This window comes from Oryctolagus cuniculus, chromosome 4, assembly GCF_964237555.1.
Source record: "Oryctolagus cuniculus chromosome 4, mOryCun1.1, whole genome shotgun sequence".
In the NCBI taxonomy this organism is placed as follows: Eukaryota; Metazoa; Chordata; class Mammalia; order Lagomorpha; family Leporidae; genus Oryctolagus; species Oryctolagus cuniculus.
Genome location: NC_091435.1, coordinates 11,258,636 through 11,279,699, shown reverse-complemented (window position 1 = coordinate 11,279,699; position 21,064 = coordinate 11,258,636). Strand labels below are relative to the sequence as shown.

At 41.4% G+C, this 21,064-nt stretch overlaps 1 protein-coding gene across 14 annotated transcripts in view; it reads left to right on the top strand.

Moving 5' to 3' along the window:
- The window catches only part of ITSN1 (intersectin 1), a 222,353-nt gene that overhangs the window by 83,453 nt on the left and 117,836 nt on the right, over nucleotides 1-21,064 (top strand). For 8 of the 14 annotated variants that reach the window (XR_007914559.2, XR_011387720.1, XR_011387719.1 and 5 more), the window contains exons 6-11: nucleotides 2,196-2,375; nucleotides 4,693-4,789; nucleotides 7,659-7,759; nucleotides 14,510-14,573; nucleotides 15,133-15,270; nucleotides 16,477-16,592. Coding sequence is in view for 11 of the 14 variants with exons in the window: in XM_051833603.2 (XP_051689563.1) it covers nucleotides 2,196-2,375; nucleotides 4,693-4,789; nucleotides 7,659-7,759; nucleotides 14,510-14,573; nucleotides 15,133-15,270; nucleotides 16,477-16,592 (696 nt within the window). In the remaining 3 variants the exon portion in view is untranslated. Of the gene's footprint in view, nucleotides 1-2,195; nucleotides 2,376-4,692; nucleotides 4,790-6,121; nucleotides 6,287-7,658; nucleotides 7,760-14,509; nucleotides 14,574-15,132; nucleotides 15,271-16,476; nucleotides 16,593-21,064 lie in introns of those variants that run through there. The other 6 variants (XM_051833605.2, XM_051833604.2, XM_070071869.1 and 3 more) reach the window with 4 other exon arrangements.

Below are 21,064 nucleotides of genomic sequence, written 5' to 3'. Positions count from 1 at the left end.
TGGCCCCTGGCTTCGGATCAGCCCAGCCCTGGCCACTGGCAACTATCTGGGGAGTGAACCAGCAGATGGAAGATCTCTTTCTCTGTCTTTGTCTCCGATTCTCTCCCTGTAACTATGACTTTCAAATAAAAAAAAACACACACAGAACAACAAATTTGAAAAAGTAAAAAAAGTATCAGGGATTTGAGAGAAGATCAAACATCAGTATTTGTGTGATAGACTCTTGGAACTAGGAAAAGGAAAATATGGACAGAAAAAATGTAATTAAGGCTAAACACTTCCCAAATTTTGTTAAAACATTAATCTACACAGCATCTGAGAATAGATACGTGGATATATCAAACTATGAGAGCCAAACAGAATGATAAGATCTTTTTTATTCTTTTTAAAGATTCATGTATTTTTTTTGAAAGTCACAGTCAGAGGTTACAGAGAGAGGGAGAGACACACAGAGAGAGATCCTCCATCCACAGATTCATTCCCTAGATGACTGCAGTGGCTGACACTGGGCCAGGCTGTAGCTAGGAGCCAGGAGCTGCTTCTACATCTCCCCTGTGGGTATCAGGGGCCCAAGCACTTGGGCCATCTTTCGCTGCTTTTCCCAGGGCATCAGCAGGGAGTTGGGGATTGGAAATGGAGCAGCCCGGACACAAACCAGCACCCATATAGGATGCCACATTGCAGGCAGCAGCTTTCCCATGCCACAATGACTGCCCGGAAAGATAAAATCTTAAAAACACACGAGGGAAACAGCTTATTTATGGCTAAACATAAACTTAACTACAGACTTGTCATCTGAAACAATGGAGGCCAGAAAGCAGTGGAATATTCCAGGTATTGAAAGAAAGAAGTCCAGCAGCCAAACTGTCCTTTAAAACTGGTGGAATAGTGGCGTTCTCAAAGACTGAGAAAATTCTTTATTGACAGGCACATATTGAAAGGAATAGTAGAGAAGTTTTTAAGATGAAAGGAAATAAGAGATCGTAACTTGAACACACTGAAAAAAAACACAAAGTGCATCCAAAATGATAAATATATAGGTTAGTTTAAAAGACCCTGTAAATCTGTTTTTCTCATTCTATCTCTTCTTTAAAGATATAATATTGCATAAATAATTCTTAACACTATTATTTTATGACTGATGTAATCCACAAGTATTATAATAATAGCCCAGAGGAAGAGAAAATGAATTGAAAGGTCTGTGTGAAGTTTCTATATTGTTCCCAAATTAGAAGGAACTTATGATGATTCACTTGCAGATTTTAATTCCTAGAATCACTTACTCAGAAAATTACTTTTATAAAGGTAAAAACATAAACAACCTCACTGGAATTTGAATGATATGCTAAAATATATGTACTCAACACAAAGGAAGACATTACAGTTGGGACAGAAAAATAAAAAGAAATAAACATTTATCATTTCTTCATTTATTGGTTAGAATACCTTTGAAAAAAGATAAATCCTCCCCATCAAATATTTGGTAACCCCAAGAATTATAGCACAAGGTACTTCAAAAAATGGAATTAGAATTTTATTTTGTTGCCATAATTCTGAAATTCATAGTTTTTTCATAATATACATCTTCTAAGAATTTTTTGAGGAGCTTTTCATATACGTGGGTTTCATAATTTTTTAAATCAAAGTGTAGTTTGTTAGGCAAGTTAAATTATTATCAGGCATCTTGCCATGATGACCAGTTAGGATTTTCTCTTTCTCTCTCTCTCTTTTTTTTTTTTTTTTTTAAGATTTATTTAATTATTTGACAGGCAGAGTTATGGAGAGGCAAGAGGTAAAAAGAGAGGTCTTCCATCTGCTGGGTCACTCCCCAAATAGCCGCAATGGCCAGAGCTGGGCCAATCTGAAGCCAGGAGCCAGGAGCTTCTTCCAGGTCTCCTACATGGGTGCAGAGGTTCAAGACTTGAACCATCTTCTGCTGCTTTCCCAGGTACATTGGCAGGGAGCTAGATCAGAATTGTAGCAGGTGGGACTCGAACTGGCACTCATATGGGTTACTGGTACTGCCGGCCAGGACTTTAACCCCCAACATAATTTTTTATATTTTTCCAAGTTAATTTGGAACTATGTTTTAAATGAGACTATAAACTGCCAGGAAGCAATACTGGCTAATGATGATTGAATGTAGAAATGTGATCAAGTATGAATTTTGTAGTTTTTTTTTTTTTTCTTTATAGGTATAGGAGGTATTGCTAGCATGCCACCACTTACAGCTGTTGCTCCAGTGCCAATGGGATCCATTCCAGTTGTTGGAATGTCTCCACCTCTGGTATCTTCTGTTCCTACAGCAGCAGTGCCTCCCCTGGCCAATGGGGCTCCCCCTGTGATCCAACCTCTGCCTGCATTTACCCATCCTGGTATGTGACCTGCTGAAACCGTGGACTGAAGTTTCACAACTTATGTTTTGCTGTTTGGTCCCATTAGAAATCTTTTCACTTTCTGATTCTATTGAAATAATATTTTATTCAAATGGAAAAATATTTTCGTTGTATTTAGTTTCTCACTTTCCTCTCAGTATATCTAACGTAGTAGCTAAGGTAGAGAGAGAGAAAAAAATGGAATTATAGATCTCTGGGTACCACCGTGGACAAAGCTGAACTTGCGAATTCCAACAGTATCATTTCCTTCCTTCCTTTCTTTTCATTTTCTTTTTCTTTTTTTTAAAGATATGTATTTGAAACGCAGAATCACAGAGATAGATCTTTCATGTGCTGGTTCATTCCCCAAATGGCTGCAATGGCCAGGGCTGAGCCAGGCCAAAGCCAGGAGTAGTTAGGGCCTCCTTCAGGTGCACTTTGGCCATCCGCTGCTGCTTTCCCAGGCTGCTATGAGTTGCTAACAACCAAGCCATGTCCATAGGAGTAGAGCTATGTGTCTGGGAGAAAATGAGCACTGCAGATTTTTTTTGAGGAGATGGAATGAATCAGACAGAATGTATTGTATTACATGCAGCTTAATTGATGGGACGCGTTTAACAGTTGATGGGTTAATTTCATTTGAGACTTTTAGTCAAGATTTTTTTTTTTTAGTTAAAAGAAAGCATAAACTGGGGCCGGCGCCCATGGCACACTGGGTTAATCCTCCACCAGTGGCGCCAGCATCCCCTATGGGTGCTGGTTCTAGTCCTGGCTGCTCCTCTTCCAGTCCAGCTCTCTGCTATGGCCTGGGATAGCAGAAGATGGCCCAAGTGCTTGAGCCCCTGCACTCGCGTGGGAGACCAGGAAGAAGCACCTAGCTCCTGGGTTCGGATCGGCACACCTCAGGCCGTTGCAGTCATTTGGGGAGTGAACCAATGGAAGAAGGACCTTTCTCTCTGTTTCTCTCACTGTCTGTAACTCTACCTGTAAAATAAATAAATAAAATCTTTAAAAAAAGAAAGCATAAGCATAAACTGTAAACGTAGATAGTCTTCATATAAAGGATTTAAAAAGCCTAATAACTCTAATGAATTCATGTCATTATAAAACATATTCTTGTCTTTTTTTTTAAAAGCACTTCTAATGCAGTTGAATGAATTCAAGTGATGCAGGCATAGTTTTAGCATTATATTTGACACATTTCTCTGCCTGTGGTCACCTTTGTGTTTTTGTTTTGTTTTGTTTTGCTTTTTTTTTAGAGATTTTTTAAAAATGTATTTGAAAGACAGTTACAGAGAGAGGCAGAGACAGAGAGAGAGAAAGAGAGGTCTTCCATCCGCTGGTTTACTCCCGAGATGAGCACGTTGGCCAGAGTTGTGCCAATCCAAAGCCAGGAGCCAGGAGCTTCTTCCTGGTCTCCCACGTGGGTGCAGAGGCCCAAAGACTTGGGCCATCTTTTACTGCTTTCCCAGGCCACAGCAGAGAGCTGCATCAGAAGAGGAGCACCGGGGACTAGAACCGATGCCCATATGGGATGCTGGCACTTCAGGCCAGGGCTTTAACCCACTGTGGCACAGCGCCGGCCCCTCGCTTTTATTTGTTATGTATGTTGGGATTTGTCTCTAAGTTACAGTCAAAGAATCTAAGTCATCCTGTTTTCTTCCTGTTTTCTTGTCACGTGTGGTGCGTGCTTGACATGGGCCAAGTGCAAGTGTGTTGGTAGCTGAGAAAGCGCTCCCAGTTCTTCCCGCGGTGTCAGTCCGTGCTCTCTGAGTCCCACTCAATGTGGTGGGGAATTGCAGATGTGGTTAGTAAGGGTGCGAGGAATGCGGCTAAAGGTCACGGTGGTTTTTTCCTTACCCACAACTAACCAGCCAGAATAGAATCCAACACAAAAGCCGACCCTCCCTGGCATCACATGTTATCTGCAGTCCGTGGCTTCTTGGCTCTTAACCTGGGACTAATCCTCCCTTCTCTGAGCATACTTAAGGGAATGCTGTCTCATGTATTTAAGTTGTTTCTGCCTTAGCTATTGCAGAAGATCCTGCAAAGCATGACACTGAATTCTCAATGAACAGTAACAATTTGTGGATTTCCCAGATTCACTACTAGAAATGTGATTTTCAGTAGGACAAGCAAATTTGGAAGTGTTTTTGGGAAGAGGACAGGGGGTAAGAGCAGAAAAACTTTAAATCCAGGATAGTGAGAGAGGACATATTTCTGCCCCAGATTTGATGTCTTTGTGTTTAGTTTTTGTCAATAGGAGGAAATTTCTTATCTTTGTAGTATTAAAATTATTCAATATTTATTTTTACAGCAGCCACGTTGCCAAAGAGTTCTTCATTTAGTAGATCTGGTCCAGGATCCCAATTAAACACGAAGTTACAGAAGGCACAATCATTTGATGTGGCCAGGTAAGCTTGCTCATTTTCAGATGAGAAATTTAGTTAAAGCTACTATTTGATCAACTAATAAATTTGGAAATGAATTAGTTTCATTCTTTATTTGTTGTCTTCTTTAATTTTGTGGACGCCTAAAAATAATTTTTTTGATTCTGAATGATATCACTAGGTTTCATCATATTTGTAGCAGATGACATAAATCAAGGACATGACATTTCTTTAAAGGCTTTGTGTGTGGTTTTTAAAGAAGATGACAAATAGGGAGTAATAAAATGTTTAAAAATAGTAAAGTAGAATTCCAGGTAGGGGAAAAAATCAGATGAATTGTCTTATGTTAATTCTTTTAAAGCCTATTTATAAAGCTGTTTATATAATGATCAGAGCCACATTGATCTTATTTTTAATTTGGTCAACACTGATCTTACAGAGTGTGAGTTATTAGTAAAATCTATTAAAGACCAATTTTTATGAAATGAATCATTCAGACTGCTGGATAATTCGCGTTGATCAAATATGTGGCTTGATTTGGGGAAAGCTCACATCACCTAACTGCTTACATTTTCTTCTTTACTCCTGTTTTTTTTTTTTTTTCATTGCATATTGTTAACTAGAATGAAAAATTAAGTCTCTCTGTAAGTAGTTTCAGATTTTTAGAGTGAAAAGGTTGTACATGAAGATGATTCCGCTCTTCTTCTGTCAGTCCTCAGTAGGATCTTAAGTGAATCAACCCCTCCCACTTCAGAGACGAACTTGTTGAATATAATGCATTAACTTAACTGTGCGTGATTTCTCTAAAATCCTTCGGTTAATTGTAGCACACAGGTGTTTCATTTAACTTTTTATTCTTCACATGCTCCAACACGTATTAAATATCTACTTTGCCTGGAACTTCATTGTTCCTGTTCAGCTCCACAACTGTCAGTACAACAGCTGCTGTCTCAGGATTGTGAAGGAGGATGCAAATCCAGAGAAGTTACATCCCTCACCCATAGTTCACAGTTCAGTACCGGGCAGGTCTGAGGTTTAAACTCATATCAACTGACAGAGTTCCTTTTTTTTTTTTGGTATTCTTTCTCCTATCTCATGTTGAATTTTTTGTTTTCTCTGATTTTCCAGAAAGGATTTTGAAATCTGCCTTAAAATTGATTTGTGTCATTGGAATGAATAAACAATATTGGCAAACACTAATGCTATAAGACCATTTTTTTATGCTAGTTGTCATCTTTTCCATAATTTAAATTTCTAGCAAAAGTTTGCAATGTTTCATCTAACTTACGGGCAGCAGTTGAATGTGTCTTCAGTCTTTGTAAATTCTCAGGATTTGGCAGGAAACCATGACTTGATAAGTGTAATCTGGGACAACTTCTGTGAATAACGCCCTGCATTCCTGGGGTGCAGGAGCAAGATAGTAAGCTTCTTGACAACTAGGCAGACATTGGATCAGCGAGGAAGTCCTTAGTTTAAGATGAGAGAATTGTCACAGAAATACTCACAGCAGAATAGAGCATGGTAAGTGTTTTTTATTGAGAAATCCATAAAACTGAAAATCCATAAAAACTGAATTTATGTAGTTACTTTTCAGGGCTTTGGGGGCTATTTTCTATGCTTGATGAACTGTGTATAGTAAGTATAAATGCATAGGAAAGATATATAAATGATGCTTAAACTGTTTCATGACTGATGAAAATTGTGGTTTTTTTGTGCTTTGAAATGAAATTACAAATGAGGCATTAGTTGTAATCTTTCCTGGAAGTGAAGTTCCGTTGTGACTGTCAACTCAGCTATTGTTTTTAGATCACTGTGTTCCGACATTGGACTTTAATGAGCCTGGGCCACTGAGGAGCTAGCAGCCAAGGGTGTCTAGACCTAGACTGAATCGCTTCTTGGCCTTTTGGCTAAGATTAAGTGTAGACCTAGACTGAGCGCTGGTGGATTGGGCAGGATTCCTCAGTTAGGACCATGGCCCCTGGGGGAGGAGAGGACCATGGTGGACTCGAGAAAGCACTGCCCCATCTGTTACTGCTCTGCTGGCTCACTGCGGCCCTGGAGGTGTTGTTGTGTTCTCTCCCTGAGAAACCCCTCCTTGGGTGGGAATTTAAACTTCCCAAAATGAATTGATTTTACTTAACTAGGAAATAGGTCCTGTATGTTGGTATATAGAAAGTTCAACTTTTTGGAGCAGTTTTTATTTTTATGTCAGTGTTGCTTTTTAAAACCAAATTTTCACTCTTTTTTTATTTGAGAGGCAGAGACAAGAGAACACTCATCCTGTGGCTCATTCTTGGTTCCTTCCCCAAATGCATGCAATGGCCTCAGGCCAGAGAACGACGTAGGGAGCCAGACCTCAGTCCAGCCTCCCACATGGGTGTGCCGGGACCCAGCTACTTTGAGCCAGCACCTGTTGTCTCCCTGGTGCACAGTGTCAGGAAGCTGGAATTGGGAGCAGAGCCAGGACTGGAACGCAGCAGGCACTCCAGCATGGATTGCAGGAGTCCTAACCGCTAGGGCAAATGCCTGCCCTTCAGCACTGCTTTTTCTCCAAGATAGAAATGTCCCAGAAGGTTGGAGAAACCTAAGCATATGTTTTGTCATCTCAGCTCCAAGAAGACTGTCCATACTTTTGTAGAACCTGTGAATTTCTTACATTGTCTATATAACTTGAAACAGTCTGTTACCTCTGAATTCTGGGAAAATAGTGAGCTTATCTGTTTTGATAGAAATGTTTTTAATGTTAAAAATGGGAAATGCTCATTACAGAAAATTCAGAAGTGGTGAGTGGACAAAGAGTAAAGTGTTCGGTTAGAAGCTGCCGCCTGGGAAGTTCTCGGGTTGCCGTCCTCGCTGTGCCCCAGGCTAAGCTGCTTTCTCTGCTTCTCCGCAGTGTGCCGCCCGCCGCAGAGTGGGCTGTGCCTCAGTCATCCAGACTGAAGTACCGGCAGTTATTCAACAGTCACGACAAGACTATGAGTGGACACCTAACAGGTACTTACACAGGAACATGAATTCCGGAAATACAACCTTTGCAGATTGCTTCTAGGCACTGGGTCAAGGATACATCCACGTGTGTTTATTTCTGGGTGGGGTTTCCATGTCTCTCTGACTGCGTGTTCTCACCTGTTGGTAACTCCGTGGATAGTTACTCTGTTCGCCTATGCCCTAGGCCTTTGCTTCATTGCTTCCTTTTTTTTTTTTTTTTGAGTTTTATTTGTTTATTGACAGGTAGAGTTACAAACAGTGAGAGAGAGACAGAGAGAAAGGTCTTTCTTCCATTGATTCACTCCCCAAATGGCCACAATGGCCGGAACTTCACCGATCCGAAGCCAGGAGCTTCTTCCGGGTCTCCCATGCGGGTGCAGGGGCCCAAGCATTTGGGCCATCCTCCACTGCCCTCCCGAGCCACAGCAGAGAACTAGACTGGAAGAGGAGCAGCTGGGACTAGAACTGACATCCACATGGGATGCCGGCGCTGCAGGCAGAGGATTAACCTAGTGAGCCACGATGCCAGCCCTGCATCATTGCATGTTGGTAATGGAAGGTAGACTAGGTGTCCTCCCGCTTGCTGAAGGCCATTATACAATTTAAGGCACTAGAAAAGAAACATTGTTGAGAATAAAAACTAGCATCAGGTTCTGAAAACCACTTTTGTAGATGGGTTTGAAGTTGTATACTCACGGGGGGGGGGGGAGGGCTTGGAGACAGTGTGCAAGATGAATGATAATCAGTTGCAGACTTTGAAACGTGACTCTGCCAATGTTTGTGTGGATCACCTCTTTACATCTTCTTTTTTCCTCTGTAATAGTCCCGAGTTTGCTTATATGATCACAATGCACTTTTTTTTTTTTTTTTTTAAAGATTTATTTATTTGAAAGGCAGAGATACAGAGAGGGAGAGAGAGAGAGAGAACTATCTTCCATCGTTGGTTCACTTCCCAAATGGCCACAATGGCCAGAGCTGGACTGATCCAAAGCCAGGATCTTCTGGGTCTCTGCTTTCCCCGGAACATTAGCAGGGAGCTGGATTGAAAACAGAGCAGCTGGGACTCAAACTGGTGTCCATATGGGATGTTGGTACCATAGGTGTTGGCTTAATTTTCTACACCACAGCATTGGCCCCTCACAATGCATTTTTAAAAAATAAAGTGATTTTGTTATTTATATCAGAATGGAAGAATTTTATGATACCATCCAAAATGTTTCCCATGAAGGTTTTAGTAATTAAAATTAATTAATTCAAGTGTTGCAAAGAAAAGCATGACTTTAATAAAGGAAATTAGAGATCTCTAATATAAATATAAATTCTGAGAAAAAAAACCTGTGACTACCCTCTAATATGAAAGGAAAGGAGAAACAGCTAATTTTCCTGGGAATATGTTGGATAAGCAGTTGTATAAGGAAGGGCATGTAAAAGTACATGGAAAATGCAAACATAAACTTTTCTTCTTTTTTTCTTTCTTTGTTAAAAGAATATTTATTTGATTTTTTGGAAGAGTGACAAAGAGTGATCTTTCACCCATTGGTTCACTTGCCAAATGACCACAACTGCCAGGGCTGGCCAGGCCGAAATCAGGAGTCTGGAATTCCATCTAGGTCTCCCACGTAGGAGGCAGGGCCCCAAGCACTTGGGGCGTCTTGCACTACTTTCCCAGCTGCCTTGGCAGGGAACTGGTTTGGAAGTGGAGCAGCCAGGACGTGAAGTGGTGCTCTCATAAAAGATGATGATGTCACAAGCAGCATTCTAACCTGCTTTGCATATGCCAGTGTCCAAACTTGTCTTTTAATTGCATTTTCTATAAACATTTGAAGTCCCCTTGTATACAGCATAAAACGCTTTTAAGTAGTGATTCTTACTACCTTTGGGGGTAGGGGACTGTTTGCAGTTTTTACTTCCAAAAGAAAAATGCACCCGTGTTTTAAAATGTCCAGGTTGGATGAGACTTTAAAGGATTCTGATCTCCTCTTGTTCCCATAAAAGATCTCAGCAGTCATCTCAAATAAGCACATAATTGTATCTGCAGGGAGCAAATAATAAATAGACACAAATTCTCTATATGTCACATTCACTTCCTGCCAAAGCCGTGGCTGTCACTTTCATATAGCGGGTGTATGGCCCATCCAGCTTCTAGAGGCAGTGAAAGACTATTCAGTGGTGTATTTAAAGCACCTGTCCTACATAGTTTAATACCAGTGCTCTGTCCAAAACCAAAACTACAAAAGGTATCTCTTCAAAACATTGTTGGTATACGCGGTGAGTGAATTAAAATAGTACAAATAAAATAGTACAAATTAAAATAGTACAACATTGATGTAGGACATTTTGGTAGGATATGCATTTTGTGAATGAAATGCAGTATTACATTTCAAAGATAATGAACCAACAAGCACTTGAACATTTAGAACTCTTAAATATCTCAGGCAGAAAGTAAAATTTGAAATATACTGGAGACAAAGCAGAATTTGCTCTTGTTTTTTGCAGACCTATTACTCCTTTGTTCTAGCAGAAATCTAAGGTACAAGTTTTATTTTCAAACCAGACCTTTGTATAGTCATGTCAAGTAGAATAATTTACTACAGCAAATTAAAAAATGGGAATCAATAAATTGAATTGGTTTTCTTTTTCTGTACTTATGAGGAATCAACATAGAATGTGCTGTAGGCTAAACTAGACTATTGATGGAAACAGAGCTGATCTATTGAGATGGTTGAAATATAAAGGTCAAAATCTTGATCAAACTGTGAAAGTAATTATATAAGCTCCGAAGGATGAAAGCTACATCAATAACGTGGAGAAAACGACCCAGGTTGTAAAGAGGCCCAAGTGAAACTGATGATTCAATTATTCTTAATCGCTGTTCTTCCTTCTTGGTTTTGTTTTATGTGGAGTCTTGTTTTAAAGGAAATAAAAGGGATTTTTACAACACACATGGTTGTATTTCTTAATCTGGTACAATATTTCTCAACTGTGGATTTGTGTTACAGTGCTAGTGTTAGGAATACCAGTTTTAGTACAGGAGTTACAGATACTTTGTTTTAACATAAGTTAGACTCTAGGTTGTCTTTGCATTCTCTTGCGTTTTTGAGTGGGATGGGATTACCGTTAGCGCTGCAGGAATTGCTCGTGACCTTCAGCCTACCTGGCCTGTGCTTTAGCTTGTAGCACTTGCCATTGTTAATGTACTCTCAGTACTTAAAGAGATTCCTGATTATCATTGTGTTTTAGTTCCATGTACTTTCTGTTAATGCCATCAGATTTTGACTACACCTGAAAGAGTGTAAGCATGTCACTGTGTGGTCCCAGCAAAAGAAAATGAGACTGTTTGGTCTTAGGATGCGAGATAGTTCTTGCTGGGAAGTGAAGCTAGTCTAGTGGGGCGCTGTTTACCACAGTGATTACTGATGTAACCTGGTTAGGTGGGCACCCACTTCCACCATAACTTGGTGTGTGTGATTGCATGCTCTTAACACAAACAGAGAGGGCCCATTGTTTAAGTAAGGTTGTATGGGAACCTTTATAATCTTAGTAACACTAGCCCCTCTTCTTAACAAGCAGTTTTATTTTGTTTTATTCTGAAACAATGAATATGCTATTTGGTTATTCATCTAATAATCAGAAAGCCATGGTCATTGTTTGAAATAAAGCATTAATTCCATGTAATTGTCTCTTTCCTTTCATATTTTTGTACCCAAGCATATGTACCCATACTGGAGTTTGAAATGGAAATTTGTTTATCACTATTTCCGTATAAGCTAGTACGCTACCTGGTATCCCTTTATGTGTATAGGTTTCTGCGTGAGAGTTTTGTGCACTTAATGCTCAATTCGATGCCATTCCGTTTGCTAAGGTGCTGATTTTTTGAAAGATTTCACATTGTTGTTTTAGGATATCGAGTCAGTTTTGTGATTTGGGAGAGACCATTATAATGGTCCAGTGCAGGCTTCAGCAGACTGTTAACAAGTCTGTAACTATTTTAGGTTCAGAGGCTGCAAGTTCTCCATTGCAACTACTCAACTTGACCCTGGTAGCACAGAGGCAGCCAGAGAGCCTGCTGAAATGAAATGGGCGTGGCTACATCTCAGTAAAACTGTTTGCGAAAGCAGACAGCAGGCCAGGTGTGGCTTGCAGGCCAAAGTTTGTCAATCACCATTCTAGATTATTTCCTTTATTTCAAAGATAAAGGAACTTCATTTTAGTGAGTCAAAGTCATTTTGTTAATGCCACATGTCATTAGGGCGTCAGTAGTATGCCCAGGTCTCCTGATATTGAGGTATAGAGCTACTTCTCCACATTTATTGTTAACCTTTTTGATGTTAACTTTCATATATAAAAGAAATTTTAGTTCTGGAGTGGGGAAAATTGCTGGAAATATAAATTGAAGCATTTATTGAAGTTTTGCTAATTCTACTTTAATGTTCTCAGCATTCTGTCTACAGTGTTACAGACTAATGTAAATAACCAGGAAATTCCCTCATTCCAGCATACCACAGAACCTGTAGAATCCTGGAATTAAGTGTTTTTTAAAGATTTATTTATTTATTTGAAAGGCAGAGATACAAAAAAGAAGGAGCGACAGAGAGAGATCTTCCATCTGCTGGTTCACTCTCCAAAGGGCCGCAATGGCCAAGACCAGCCAGGAGAACCTCTAGGTCTCTCACATTGGTGTCAGGGACCCAAGCCCTCAGGCCGTCTTCTGCTGCTTTCCCAGGCACATCAGCAGGGATCTGAATAGAAGTGGAGCAGCCAGGCCTTGAACTGGTGCCCATATTGGATGCTGGCACTGCAGGCAGAGGCTTAACCTTCTAAGCCACGGTGTTGGCCCCCTGAATTACTTCTATAAAGATGTTCACAGCACACACACACATACCCATCAGGAACATACTCATATGTTTACCAAAACTTAGAATATTCACTGTTCATAATAGTTCCAAACTGAAAAACCGCCTCGGGCCCATCACTGGTAGGCTGGATAATAAATTGTGACCCAATCACACAAAGATGCACTATATAGCAGGCAGTGCTAATGTTCTACAACACAATAATACATTCAGCAAAATAAGCCAGACATAATAGAAGACATACAGGACTCTAAAACAGAACAGAAAGAAAAGTTTGTTTTGGCACAAAAAAGCTTTGAAATCCATGAATAGCAGGGATCTTTAAGAAGTTCATAAAAAATGTGTATTATGAGAAAGGTATGCATGGATTTCAAAATTTTTTCCACCAAAATAAACATCTCTCAAATTCCGTTTTGTGTGAACTTATTGAAGCGTCCCCTCCTCGCCCTTATACTGTGTGGCTAAAAATTAGGCGCTCCTTGGTGGGAGCTGATACTACAAGGATGCAGAGAGAGGCTTCCAGGGGACTGATTGTTCCGGTTCATGACCCGGTACTGTTTGAGCATTTGCAGCCGTGAACGTGTGTCCACACTTGTGTTTACATGCATATGTTTCAGATGTTCTTTTTGGGGGCCAGTGTTTTATTATATGTAAGTAAAAGTTAAAATATATCAGTAATACAAACTTTCGTGTACTGAGCACATTTTATAGCTGAGCTCAGTGTTACGGTTCCCTTGATGTGTCATCGATTTGTTCATCTGGGAAGGACTTCTGAAACGAGAAAAGGAAGGGCCAAGCTAGTGGTGAGACTGCCTCTCCCACGTCACTCAGCAGAGTTCCGACTAAGCAAGGGCCAGAGCCCAAGGTCCCCGGCATCATTCGTTCATTGTTTTTTCTTCATTCTCTGGGACATAAAGGTACTGGAACCTTGCAGTGATTCTAAAAAAAAAAAAAAAAAAACAACTTGCAACTTCTGTTTGCAGTGCAAAAATGCATCCACTTTTGTGTATTTTGAAACCAAACAAACTAAAAGCCAACATTTTTACACGTGGGAATCTTCCCACTACAACTACAGCCTTCCTTTCCCTGGTTCCTGGATCTTCCCGAGACCACACCTGGAGAGGCAGTGCTGGAGAGAAGTATTTGTCTTTCTCCCTGACACTGATTTATTGAAACACTCAGAATCTCGTGTTGCAGCTTTTATCTGAAATCTTAGGTTGGTTTCATGCCAGGAAGGAAGATATTTGTAATGGTTTTGAGAAATGAGACCTGATTTTGAAAGACGAGTTGAAATTCCAGGAATTATTTTATGCTTTGGCCCACGTGGCAAATGTGTTCCAGTCCTCCATTCCTGGCTGTGATGGTTGCCACTTGCGCAACCTTCAGCACTTCACCCCCCCCCCCCCGCCCTCCATCCTCCTCAAAATCTGTACAGTCAGAAATGATCCCTGTGAGGTTCTTTCCTTCTCTCAGGTTCTCTGTTCCTTCTGAATTTCTCTGATGGTGGTCTTGTGGAGGCATTGGGTGGTGGCTGTGGCAGAAGATGTTCCCTTAAGAACACATAAGCCTCAGCTTTGCAGACAAAAGCCCAATACAAACAGAGACGGTCAAAGGGCAGGTTATGTTTTAAAATGCCTGTGTTTTTTACACACTGATTCTTTATTTAGACATCCATTGAACAAAAATTTAGTTGTGTGTCACATGTTGCCCAGTGCTGTGTTTCTTTCCTTTTACTTTGGTACTCAATTGCCTTTTTAAAACTCCCCTAGGGTAATAGAAAATACTTGTTTAAAGTGCTGGGCATTGGACGGGATTGCATAGTGTATATGTGCAGAACCTGGTCTTGCTCTATAGTGAGCAGTTGCTGATTAATCTATGTATCTTTTTCTTAATTTCTGTTTAGGTCCACAAGCAAGAACTATTCTCATGCAATCAAGTTTACCACAGGCTCAGTTGGCTTCAATCTGGTGAGGAATGAAAAGCTCCTTGGTTTGTATAAAGTGGAATCTAATTCTTAGATTGGTGCAGCTTCATGAGCTATTAGATTAAGACCGCTACTTATGGGGGAGTATCTGGAATATGCTTGGTTTTCAGTGAGTTGTGATGATGACCTCTCTTTTCAACCTTACTGATTTTGAGAAATCCAAAAGCAGAAAGATTAATAGAGCGAATTCTCAAGAAATGCTAACATAGATCAACAGTTTCCAACTCATAGTCAGTCCTGGTTCTCTTCTCGTCCTTCACAAGTATTTTAAGCCAAATCAGTTATTGTATCATTGTGATATACTTTAAGTGAGCTTACAAGGATTGAAAGGGGTATCACTATAATCATAGTTAGCATTTTTGTCAAAGCCAAGCGCTATCCCAACCATATAGGCCATCATTTTACCGTAACGATATAAATTAGGTACTATTTATACAAATTAGCCCAGAGAGACTCAGTTGGCCTAGGATGAAAATAAGAATGAATAACCCATAGCATACATTTTCATGAAATCGGATTACAATGAACCTTCTGTTGACTAGGAATCTTTCTGACATTGATCAAGATGGAAAACTCACAGCAGAAGAATTTATCCTGGCTATGCACCTAATAGATGTAGCTATGTCTGGCCAACCGCTGCCACCTGTCCTGCCTCCGGAATACATTCCACCTTCCTTTAGGTAAGGAGCACTTGGCTCTCGCAAGCGATTATGTGCTGCGTGTGTGAACTGCAAATCTGGCTTTGCTGGCCGTGTGTCTTGCGGTGCTTTTCATTCCTGGCAACTACATGAGGTATCCATGAATTCAAGAGAATTTTCTGTCTAGATTCTATGTTAATCCTGGGCCGATTCTGTTCTGCAAGTACTTGTAGTACTAGTAAAACAGCCAAATAAAACACCAGAAGACTGTTGGCTTTTGTACAAACTCATGTGATTAAAATTCACCAGATATTTCAGGAATAGATGCTAGTAATGAAAGAGAAACTATATGAACACCTACCTAGAAAATGAAGCGAGGAAATATCTCCTATGAATTATGCATGTTCAAGAGGTAATAAAAATGTTGGTCCCAGCTTCTCTGCTTTTGATCCAGCTCCCTGCCGACGTGCCTGGGAATGTAGTGGATGGTGGTCCTAGTGCTTGGGTCTCTGCCATCAATGTGGAATGGCCTAGATGGCTTTGGCCTGACCTGGACCTGGCTGTTGCAGACATCTGGGGAATGATGGAAGCAGTTGGAAGATACCTCTCCTCCCCACTTTGCCTCCTTTTCACTTAGTCACTCTTTCAAACAAGTAACAATTTAAAAAAAAATACATGCTGGTGATGTAAGAATTGTAATCAGGAAGACAATTAAAGAAAATTGTCCTGATCTGAAACACAATCTCGGTAGAGATATTAAGAGAGTTTCTGAAGTTCAGTCAGGAGACACCTGCCAGACTGGCACCCCTCCCTGTTTGTGTGTGCATGCACCATCCTGGGCAGCTCTGTCCCCTGGCTTGAAATGTAAAAGGTGAATATGAAGTCTTGTAAGCACAAAGAGCAGCAAGAGAAAAAACAAGGATAAGTTCTATCCTGAGACTTTCAGGAAAGGCTGGGACAAAAATCCTCCTGAAATGAAGACAGAATCGTGAGTTGTTCAGAAGAGAGATGAGGAAACTGTGCCCACAGTTCCTTTGTCTGGATATTTTGAATATTTGTGGCACTCAGAATCTGATGATGTTGAAATATTTAAGAAACTGCATAATAGAGAAGACCAGCTCTTTTAGTTTTTGTTCCTCACCATTTATAACGTTTGCTCTAAGATATGGTATACTATTTTAAATCTTTTTGTACCTAGGTAGCTGTATGTGAGTCTGTTTCTTTTATCTTTTTTTCTCACATTTGCAGGAGAGTTCGGTCTGGCAGCGGTATATCTGTCATAAGCTCAGCCTCTGTAGACCAGAGGTTACCAGAGGAACCAGTGTTAGAAGACGAACAGCAACAATTGGAAAAGAAATTACCTGGTAAGTTAGTTTTTTATATGTGATTTACACGTTACTTTTATATGTGTATTATACGTGTTAGAGATTTTTCTGTTTCTAAGGCGAAGATAGAGGTAAAAATAAATTAAGCTTTTGACATTTTCCCCATCTTCCTTTAATTGACCTTGGTCCAAAAGAGATTTTTTTATTTCTATTTTTTATTTATTTATTTGAAAGAGTTACAGAGAGGGAGAGACAAAGAGAGAGATCTTCCATCTGTGGTTCACTCCTCAAGTGGCTGCAATGGCTGCAGCTGAGCCAGGCCAAAACCAGGAGCCAGGAGTTTCTTCTGGATCTCACACATGGGTAGCAGGAGCCCAAACACTTGGGCCATCCTCCACTGCTTTTCGCCGGCCATTAGCAGGGAGCCAGGTCTGAAATGGAATAGCCAGGACATGAACTGGAGCCCATATGGGATGCCCGCATCGCAGACATTGGCTTTACCCACTGTGCCGCAACGCCAGCCCTGAGATACTTTTTTAAAAAGAAATTTCTTTATTTATACTTTAAAGGCAGAGTGACAGAGGGAGAGAGAGAAAACTGTCTTCTGATCTTCCTTCCACTGGTTCACTTACTAAGCGGCCCGAGTGGCAAGGGCTGAGTCAGGCTAGAGCCAGGAGTCTAGATCTCCATCCAGGTCTCCCACATGGGTGACCCGGTCCCAAGTTCTTGGGCCATCATCTGTTGCTCCTCCAGGCACATTAGCAGGGACCTGGATCAGAATCCAGCTCCCTGAGCAGCTGGGACTCCAGTCAGCATTGCAGTATGGGATGCCAGCATTGCAAGTAGCAGCTTAACTTGCTGTGCCACAATGCCAGTCCCAGAAAGAGACACTTCTAATACACTTTTGGATTGGGATCTTTGTAAAGGAATAAGAACATTATAAGTGTTATCTGTAGAATATAGGCCACTAATAATTGATGAGTTAAGGTGGTTGCTTAATACTATAAGTGTAGAAATAGAAAATAAAATCACCTACTTTTGTTTCTCGGGTTGTTAATGAATTGTTAAGAATTGGAAATTCCTTAATAGTAGGAACCTATTTTAAATTTAGTGTGAACCTATTAAATAATTCTCATTTGCAGTGATAAATCCATCATACTGTCAAAATAGTCTAAAGTGGCTATGAATTATTAATGATACAATGATGATTTTAATCAGCCGCATGAAACGTACTGTGGATTTCCCTTACATTAATTACCTTGTCAGTATCATTCTGCTGTTTAAAGTGCTCAGCAGTTAATTGGTCTGCTCAGGACACTAGCTCTCCCATTATGTTCTCTCAGCTAAATTACTCTTTGTTCAGCGATGAAATGTTTACTATAGGTGATCTGTCTGTGAGGCTGTGTGTTAAGTATGGCCAAGAGTGTACATGTTAATAATACCCAAAACCATGGCCGGCACCGCAGGTCACTAGGCTAATCCTCCGCCTGTGGCGCCGGCACTCCGGGTTCCAGTCCCAGTTGGGGCGCCGGATTCTGTCCCAGTTACTCCTCTTCCAGTCCAGCTCTCTGCTGTGGCCCGGGAGTGCAGTGGAGGATGGCCCAGGTCCTTGGGCCCTGCACCCGCATGGGAGACCAGGAAGAAGCACCTGGCTCCTGGCTTCGGATCGGCACAATGCGCCAGCCGTAGCGGCCATTTGGGGGGTGAACCAACGGAAGGAAAACCTTTCTGTCTCTCTCTGACTGTCTAACTCAGCCTGTCAATAAATAAATAAATAAATAAAAATAATACCCCAAACCTAATGTGCTAGAGGGTTTAAAACATCTATACAAATAGTCAATAAAGCAGTGTGTGTGTGCAGTAAATTCCTGGAGAGTTTTACAGATGTACAGCAGATCTTGTTGGCATAGACCGGGAGAGACACAAGCAATGAAATCTCCGTGGAGTTGGCCACAGCTGAGTGGAGACTTGATGCCCATGGGCACTGCAGGTGGAAGTGAGGAACGCTTCAGGTTTTGACAACAATGGGGGTGAAGTCTGAGTGGTCAATGTCGGCAGGAATCTTTTTAAAATTTCGGATTTTCTTTCTTTGTTCATAGTAGACATTTATTTAAAATTTTATCAGGAAGCAACATTGTCAGAATATTTTGTTTGTGTATTAATTTTTGAACAGCCCTTTATCATTTGCCTTCTGTATATTATGAACAGTGCCAGATATTGAAGTTTAAAGGTGGATAAAGGGGTTGGCTCTGAGGTGTAGCAGGTGAAGGTGCCTCTTGTGATGTCAGTATGCTACACGGGTGCCTGTTTAAGACCCAGCTGCTCCACTTCCAATCCAGCTCCCTGCTGATGTGCCTGGGAAGGCAGTGGAAGATAGCCCATCTCCTTGGGCCCTGCACCCACAAGGGAGACCCAGAGAAAGCTCCTGGCTCCTGGCTCCTGGCTCCTGGCTTTGGACTGGCCTAGCCCCAGTTACTTGGGGAGTAGACCAGTGAATGGATGGCCTCTGTGTTTCTTCCCTAGATGGCCAGGGCTGGGCCATGCCAGAGCCAGGAGCCAAGAGCTTCATTTGGGTTTCCCATATTGGTGGCAGGGACCCAAACACTTGGGTCATTTTGCGTTGCTTTTCCCAAGTTATTAGCAAGGAACTGGATGGGAAGTGGAGTAGCCAGGATACCAACTGGCTCTTTTTTTTTTTTTTTAATAAATTTATTTACTTTTTATTTATTTTCCCTCCCAAAGAAACCTTTTATTTAAGGAATACAAATTTCATGAATTTCATAAGCACAGCGTTAGGAATCTAGTGATTCTTCCCACCTTTCCCACCTTACCCGCCCTCCCACCCATTCTCCCACCCCTCCTCCTCATCCGTCTTCCATTTTCCTCTAAGATCCATTTTTAATTGACTTTATACACAGGAGACCAAGCCTATACTAAGTAAAGAGTTCCACAATTTACATGGAAAAAAAATAACAATAACAAAAAAGAATGTTCCTCATCAGTTGAGACGACCTATTCAAAGTCATTGCATCTTGAAGTTAATTTCACTTCTTCTTCTTCTTCTCTTCTTCTTCTTCTTTTTTTTTTTTTTTTTTAGAAACTTAGTTAACTTTAGAGAAACACCCAAGAATGCTAAGTCTTTTGCAAGCACTTAAACACAATTATAATACAACTCCTTGAGGACAGAGGTCTTGCGTAGGAAGTTGGTGCACAGCGACTCTTGTTGTTTAAACAAACTGGCTCTGATACGTGATGCTGGCATGTAGGCAGCAGCTGTACCTTCTACACCACAACATGGGCCCCAAAACCAATCTTTTTTAAAAAAAATTATTTATTTTAAAGGCGGTGTTACAGAGGCAGAGAGAGAGAGAGAATGAGTTCTTCCATCTGCTGGTTCACTCCCCAAATAGTTGCAGTGGCCACAGCTGAGCTGATCAGAAGCCAGGAGCCAGGAGCTTCTTCCAGGTCCCCCATGCAGGTGCAGGGACCCAAGCACTTGGGCTATCTTCAGTTGCTTTCCCAGGCCATAGCAAAGAGCTGGATCAGAAGTAGAGCAGTTGGGACTCTAACCTGCAGCCGTATGGGATGCCGGCACTGCAGGCAGCAGCTTTACCTGCTACGCCACAGCACCATCCCCCAAAACCTATCATTTTAAAGTGTTCAGTTCAGTGGCTGCCCATCAGTATGGGCTACAGCAGGATGCCATACTTTGGGTGGCTTCAGCCATGGAAATTTATTACAGTTTTGGAAACTAGAAGTCCAAAATCAAGATGCTAGGCTGTTGGATTCCTGTGAGCTCCTCTTCTTGCCTTCTCTCTGACTTCTTCCCTGGCTTTTCCTTAATGGTTGCTTGCAAAGAGAACAAGGGAGATCTCTTTCTCCTATTATAAGGCCACTGATGTCATCCTGAGACAATACCAGTGCGTTGGGGCTGGAAGGGCTGCACAGTGGATGTGGGGGGATGGAGCATTCATCTATAAAGGAGGTGTTTAGCACACTCACCGTGTTGTGCACTCATTATCACTGTCTCGTTCCATACCATTTTCATCACTCCCATTCTTACTGCCCTCCAGCCCCTGCCAGAGACCCTGTCTGGTCTCTGTTCCATGGATATTTCATATAATAGAATCATATGTTACAGGACCACTGATGTCTGACTTCTTTGACAAAGCTTTTTTTTTTTTTTTTTTTTTTGACAGGCAGAGTGGACAATGAGAGAGAGAGACAGAGAAAGGTCTTCCTTTTTTGCCGTTGGTTCACCCTCCAATGGCCAGCGCACCGCACTGATCCGAAGGCAGGAGCCAGGTGCTTCTCCTGGTCTCCCATGGGGTGCAGGGCCCAAGCACTTGGGCCATCCTCCACTGCACTCCCGGGCCACAGCAGAGAGCTGGCCTGGAAGAGGGGCAACCGGGAAAGAATCCGGCGTCCCGACCGAGACTAGAACCTGGTGTGCCGGCGCCGCTAGATGGAGGATTAGCCTAGTGAGCCGCGGCACCGGCCTAGAAGCATAA